The 7477-nt window shown below is 33.9% G+C and overlaps 1 protein-coding gene across 1 annotated transcript; it reads left to right on the top strand.

Annotated features, from left to right (window-relative positions):
- The first annotated feature begins 939 nt into the window (after positions 1 to 939).
- LOC139844270 (DEAD-box ATP-dependent RNA helicase 57) lies at positions 940 to 6998 on the top strand. Its single transcript, XM_071834488.1, has 14 exons — positions 940 to 958; positions 1062 to 1138; positions 1378 to 1533; positions 1824 to 1938; positions 2450 to 2565; positions 3080 to 3171; positions 3400 to 3496; positions 3696 to 3776; positions 4183 to 4415; positions 4521 to 4715; positions 5093 to 5183; positions 5391 to 5513; positions 6048 to 6198; positions 6559 to 6998. Exons 3-14 carry the CDS (start codon positions 1450 to 1452, stop codon positions 6771 to 6773), a joined length of 1593 nt encoding a protein of 530 aa, XP_071690589.1. The 5' UTR covers positions 940 to 958; positions 1062 to 1138; positions 1378 to 1449; the 3' UTR covers positions 6774 to 6998.
- Positions 6999 to 7477: the final 479 nt, after the last annotated feature.

Raw genomic sequence — 7477 nt, 5'->3', positions numbered from 1 at the left:
TGCAAAGCCACCCAACCACCTAAGCATTTCTTACAACTAATAATATTTATTAAGTTAAAAAAGTCGGTAAGAGAAGCCAAAAAGTTACTGTAGTTACTGTTAATATGCGGGGTTTTTTTTTTTTTTTTTTGTCTTTTTCTGTTTTGTAAATGAATCTATATATAATATAATCACACATTGCAGCTAGGGTTAGAAATGGTTTGGATGGATTAGGTTAGGATTTACTGTATATCCAAGCCATTAACCCCACTTTTTATTATACCGTCGCTTTTTCTATTTTTACACAAACCTAACTCCTCACTTTCTTTCTGCAATTACCACCGACTAATACATCTCCTTAGCGGCTTCTTCGCCTGTAACCGACTCCGTCACCACCACACTCATCACATACAGACCGTAGGTAAGCTCAGTCTTCTTCTTTGCGAATCAGCTGAGTATCGTTTTTTATCCTTTCGTTCTGTTGCTAATATTTTGAGTTCGAGGTTGACTTGGTTGTATTATTTATTTTGTGTTTGGTGATAAAAAAAATTGAAATTAACTATTAGAGAATGAGCTTCGAATGGTTGGTGACCAGTTTTCATGTTTATTGACGTTACTGATTTTTTAATAGCGTTGTTTATTTGTTTTTGGATACCATTTTTTGTGATTTTTGTTGTTTTAGAAATGTGGGGATTTCAAATATCTTTAAATTGGTTGTTTCAAAGTGAAATTTCTTATGTATTCAGTGTCTTCATTGAAATTAATGTAGATATGGGGAGTTAGTAATTATGTATTTTTGTCATATTTGTGGTGTTTTCCATTTTATCGCTTAAATTTGAGTTCGATTTTGACTTCATCGTCCTTTTTTTTGTGTTTGGTGATCTAAAATTTGGAGTTAACTGTTACAGAGGTTGATAGTTTTTTGACATTGTGTTTTATATGTTGTTTTGTAGATTTTGGGATTTCGAGTTTCTTTGAAGTAACCATTTTCATGTTTTCACTTTCTTATTTAGAGTTTACATAGCTTTAGGATGTAGTTATTTGTTTATATTTGTGATACGGGTAGTGTTATCATGCTGCAGGTTGATTTGGGTATTGTTCGTCTTGCTTGAAGTTCGAATTTTTAGTTCCTATTCACCGTTTCTGACTCCATTTCAAGGTTTCATAACACTTATTGTTTCTTGCATGCTTACATCTTAGTTGTTATATTGTGTTTGTAGAACGCTATTATGTTCATATCTTTATGTAAAAAAAAAAAAAAAATTCGTTTTTTAAACTGTACTGATGTTGTTTTCTTGAGTTGTAATCGTTATTGTTTTTTGCATTTCTTCTTCCTTTGTTACTTATTTTGCTGCTCTATGTATGTTGATGTTTGTTGTATCGTTTTTCTTATCGCAGGTTACTTTTACAGATTCTGGTAACAACGTTGTCTACTTAACATAATTAAAAGAGAGCATTCAAATTTAATAAATGATGGATAAAAATCCTTCATTTCTTTTCTCTGGAATCACATTCAATAAGAAGAAATTTTCAGCTGATTTTGCCCGCTTCAAGGTGGAGTAAAATAAACTCAAACCTATATTTCTACAGCTACAGATTTTTATATACGTATATATACACATATAGTTCACCTGATTTTTAAGCTGATTGGAGATACACAAATGTGAATTTTAGTAAATTGCCGAGTATATGTGTTTATGTTAATATTAGTTAATGTATAGGGAAGTCTGCATTGCTGGAAAATGATAAAAAATAATGAATTTTCGAGTGTTACGAAGTATATTCAGACATATTACTTCGTATAATTTTTAGATCAGTAACACAGTGTTATTGTTTACTTTCAGGAGAAAACGGAAATTAATGATTCCGAAGAGACGTTATTTGAAAATAAAATCCCTGAGGTGGTGAAGGTAGCTGCAAAGCCTGTTAAAAAGCGGAAGAGGAAATCAGCTGCTTCAGGTGATTTTGAAATTTGTTAAATTATTCTTGAGAACTAAATTGAAGGCATTTGTAGAACTTTGTTTAGAGTTTAATTAATTAATTGCAAAGACTTGTATGCATGTTGAGTTTATGTTATGTGAGCCTTCTTAGCTTACAGGTTAGAGCATTGTTCATCGCTTTAATTCTGGAAGTAGGCTTTTTTCGTATTTGTTTTAATCTATGTATCACATTATTGTTAATGTAACTTTGAGATCAAGTTGAAATCATCCTCCCTCGTTTGTCAAATGCCTTTAATTTAGCCATGCTACATGAATCTCCATCCATTTTTTGTTAATTTTAAAATAAAATAATGCTGCAGTAAATTGGCCCCATTTTTTGATTTTGATATATTCCCTTTTATATGTTTAGAATGCAAAGTTGTTTATATTTAGACTTAAGTTCATTTTTAGTTTAGGTTTATTCTGTAGAATGAATTTTCGAAGCTCCTTGATGATTTGTTTTTATTTTTTATTTTTATTTTTGGTTTTAGACCCGGTCAAAGGATTTAATGTATTCAAGACCTCAAAGAAGGAACCAGTTAATGAAGAGGATGAAGAGGCCATTAATGAAGCTCAAGGAAAGAAGGAATTATATAGACAAATGGAGGTACTCTTTTTTTTTTTGAACGGCGATTTTTTTGGCATCAATAGATCATTTATTTCAATGACCCTCATCATTTGCACGTAACACACACGTTCGGGCGGAAACCCGAACCCGATCGACGGTACCCGGGAACACATCCATTCGGGCAGTGGTCCGGGTAGAGGTCCGTGAACGAATCCGGTAAAACCTCCATATAGGGTCAATATATACCACCACTATTGGTGTTCAATTGGTTTAAAGAAAATCATGTCATCCCTAAGGATCGAACCCATGACCTCTCCCTATCCCATGACACAAAGTACATGGGTGGAACCGTTTGGGCTAAGCCCGCAAGTTTGACAAATGGAGGTACTCTCTCTCTCTCTCTCTCTCTCTCTCTAAGCGCACGTTTGTGTGTCTGTGTGTATAAACGCATCAGACATATGCTTGTGTTTCATGCAGTTATAGTTTAATTGTAGAATGTGAAAGTTATATAACCATCTGACACTTTGTTATTCGTTTAAATTTTTGAGTTCAGAGGGATGCAAAGTTTCGTAAGGAGCATAACATTCATACACGTGGAAGTAATATTCCATCACCTCTTCATGAGTTTTCGGAGTTGAGATCAAGGTACCTTAGTATGTGTTTCAAGCTATTCCATTTGTATTACATGATGACTTTCAAATCATTAAGATGATATACACTTTGTTGAAGCTCAGTAACCTTCAAAATGGTTTTGATATAGTTTCATTTTATTTGGTGTTCATACTGAAATTCAAAAACACAATTTTATAGCTCATATTTAGGTACCCAAAGACTACAGTGAAGAACTGTATTTACTCTATATTTTGTACACAGGTATGGATGTAAACCGTATATTTTGCGGAATTTGGCTGAACTTGGAATCAAAGAGCCAACACCAATTCAAATGCAGGCTATGCCTATACTCTTATCTGTATGATTTTCGACTTATGCTATTATTTTCCAGTTTTCTCATTTTTGTTCTTGGAGAAGTTGATTATTAGAATATGGTAAAATTTGAATTTAACATGGAATGTGGTACTTCAGTTTAACATTTTTATTCAGTTTAACATTATTATAATTATTCAGTTTAAAAGTATTATTCTGAATCTATTTAATGTTAACTTTAACAGGGGAGGGAATGCTTTGCGTGTGCTCCAACTGGTTCTGGAAAGACTTTGGCTTTTGTTATTCCTATGCTAATGAAACTAAAGGTATCTGTGATGTTTAGCTGAGGTGGCATTTGTGAATGGGTCAATTTGGGTTATGGTTTATCTCTATTGTGCTCAATAAAATAATAAGGAAGTGAGTCAAACAGGTCTAAAGTTGCCCGAAGTGTAAATTCAACGGATCCAATTTCCTAAAAATCACGTCATATTAGAAGTTAATTAATTATGATTATAATATTATGAGTTTTGCAAACATGTTTAACACGTTAGTTATTTCCAGGTCAACCCAACTACAACTGACTCATGCAAGAAAGTTATGTTTAGTTATCCAAAGTTGTATTGGGCTCTTACACGAGTTATGTTTCCATTTTTGCTGCCTATAGCATTTGATAATGATTCTGAATGTTTGAATCATGTATTATTCTGATGAGCTTTTTTTATGTGATGTCAGCGTGCTTCAAAGGAGGGTGTTCGTGGTGTTATTATTTGCCCTACACGAGAGTTAGCCTCTCAGACCTACAGAGAATGTAAGAAATTAGCTAAAGGAAAGAACTTTTATATCAAGATGATGACTAAGCAGCTCTCTAAAACTGGCGAGTTCTCAAAACTAACGTGTGACATACTCATATCTACACCACTTCGCTTAAAGTTCGCCATTACTAAAAGGAAGCTTGATCTAAGCAGGTTGTTACCTTATCTTATATCTATTATATGTTCTGTTTGGTAAGAAAAGTTAAGACCTTTTATTAATAAGAATGTCGTCCGATTATTGTTTTATTATGTTTGCAGGGTTGAATACCTTGTGTTGGATGAATCTGATAAGCTTTTTGAGCTTGGTTTACTAAAGCAGGTTGATGCAGTTGTCAAAGCATGCTCAAACCCCTCAATTATCCGTTCATTGTTTAGCGCTACTTTACCTGATACAGTCGAAGAACTTGCACGTACAATAATGCATGATGCTGTTCGTGTAATTATTGGCAGGAAGTAAGTAGTAAATGCGATTGTTGCAGTTTGTTCATGTAGTTCTGTACATTATCTGCGTTCTCTATCTCTAAATAGTAGAGGTGATGGTTTTAACACAAGTACTTATAAGTGGGTTGATCTGGGTTGTTCTTTATATTAACGGCTCAGATCAAAAGTTTGTTTAAACAGGGAAGGGTCCAACCAGGTCATTGAGGTCAAATGGGGTGAAACCAAAAGATTTTAATTTTAATAATTATTGTAATTGTAATAAATATAATTATAATAATTATAACATATATAATATATTAAGAAAACCAAACAGGTCATAGTGCTCTCCTTCGTTTGTTTATTTAAATTATTATTATTGTTCGGCTATTTCTAATTTGAAGTTAAAATAGGAATTCTGCTTCGGAATTGATAAAGCAAAAATTGGTATTTGTTGGTAGTGAAGAAGGAAAGCTTCTAGCTCTACGTCAAACATTTGAAGAGGTACAACCTAATATGTGTATACCTAACGATTTAATATTCTTTCTCTTTCTCAACTAGACAATTTATTTCACTATTTTTTGTTAAATTGTACATGACTGACCAAGTTATATGTGAAACAGAGGTGTTTGGGTTTAATTTACTGCTTTTATTGTTACCTTTACTTAAAACTTTCTTAACGCTTATTATTATTATTATTATCCTGAGCAGAGTTTGAATCCACCAGTGCTGATTTTCGTTCAAAGTAAGGAACGGGCAAAGGATCTATACCAGGAATTGAAATTTGACGATATTAGAGTTGATGTAATACATTCTGACCTCCTTCAAGTAGAGGTACTATTAAATCCCTTATGCATTGTTTTGTATCCACTTTTATAGTAGATATCCTATTTTCTACTCGATACACGATGTGTGTTTTTTTACATCTGGTTGATGTACATCTTCACCTTCATCCTTTTGTTGTATAAAGTAGAGGTGGCAATATGGGCGGGTCAGGCAGTTGGAATAATGGGTCAAAACGGGTTACTTCTGTTTATTTATAGCAACACTTGAGTAATTTCTGAAAATTGTTTGGTCCATATCTTTTTACATGATCTGTTTCTTAACTGTGATCACAAAAACTATCTTGTCTTTACATTCCGGGTGACTATTAACTTGTTTCCTTACAGCTAAGTATAATAGTATACTCATTTCCCCAATTACAGATCAAGCATAACCCAAATTGACCCATTCTAAGGTAAACATGGGAGAATTGCACACTTTCCAATTGGGCAATGGTTGTAGGAATTTGTTTCATTTGTTGCTGTACTTTATAGTTATATGCTTAATACATATGTATCTCTAATGATTATGAATTAATTGATTCAGCGAGAGAATGCAATTGATAACTTTAGAGCTGGTAAAACATGGGTTTTAATTGCCACTGATGTGCTTGCCCGAGGAATGGATTTTAAAGGGGTCAATTGTGTGATCAATTATGATTTCCCCGATTCCTCTTCAGCTTACATTCACAGGATTGGTATGTTAACTTCAACCTTCATTCAGTTCTATTTAATTGTGCAAAGGCAATGTGCAATTCTTTTCTTTGTTTGAAATTAGCACCAGAGTTGAGCAGGTAAAAATAATAGCTAACAGGGAACGGGTCACATATGGGCTTAAACTCCCCCCGAAGTCCATTACTTTGTCAATAAATTATTTTGATATTCTTTCAAAACTTCAAAACTTGGACTTCTAAATGTTTGCGGGCCAACCCAGGCGGATTCGACCTGCTACAATTTGTACCAAATATTGATCCTTTTCTACGGGAACTCTTTTCACTTGTTAATCTTGCCACCCTTAGGTATATGTAATTTGACTGGTGTGTTGCTCTTCTGTTTAGGTCGGTCTGGCAGAGCAGGTAGGAGTGGTGAGGCAGTTACTTTCTACACAGAAGCGGATACAAGATACCTGAAAAACATAGCAAATGTAATGAAATCGTCTGGTTGTGAAGTCCCAGAATGGATCCTGTCGCTGCCCAAGCTCAAGTGGAGAAAGCATAGGCCAAAAAGAGAGTCTTTGTCAACAAAACCACGCAATGAAGATGAAGAAGAATAAGCATACTCGTTACTTTTCTGCACATCATAAACATCAGAGTTTCCTTAGCTTGAATCAAATGTTAAATTTATACTGAATCTGCTCAAACGTAATTGCAAATGCCCAATTTTGTGATCTTACTTTTTTGATTTCTGCAATTATTGTTGTAACCTTAGTTTGCTCTTGTTGGTATTTAAAGAATCCGTGATCTTGTTTCGTGAAATGTACTCTCTATTTATATATTCATTTTTTTCATCCACACATGAGCAAAACCCAGGTTATATTGTGAGTTGTAAAACTCACCGTTATAAGTGTTCACATTGAATAGACGCAAAATATATGGAAATGATATCACCAATAGAATATATCTTTCTTTAAGAGGGTTACGGAAACGTTTATCTTGTGTGAAGCTGAATACATTCAAGTTACTTAAGCTCTCAAAGAAGCTTTATGGTCAAGAGGGTTATTTTGTGACAGGCCAATTGCGATTCATTTGATTTGACTAAAGATTATATCAACCAAACATATTGATGGAATAAGATATCATTTCATTTGAGACACCATTGTCAAGAACACGGTCTTCGATGGCTCTTAAAGGTCCCAAAAAGGATGATCCTGCCGATAAGTTCACGAAGGCTCTTCTGGTTTACAAGTTCAAGCAATGCTCGGACTTAATTGGCCTTTATGGTTTGTGATTTGGCCCATTTAAGGTGCCGTCTAAAGTT

Source organism: Rutidosis leptorrhynchoides, chromosome 4 (genome assembly GCF_046630445.1).
Source record: "Rutidosis leptorrhynchoides isolate AG116_Rl617_1_P2 chromosome 4, CSIRO_AGI_Rlap_v1, whole genome shotgun sequence".
Classification (NCBI taxonomy): domain Eukaryota; kingdom Viridiplantae; phylum Streptophyta; class Magnoliopsida; order Asterales; family Asteraceae; genus Rutidosis; species Rutidosis leptorrhynchoides.
Note: the sequence above shows the minus strand (reverse complement) of the source record. Positions and strands in the feature narration are given on the sequence as shown.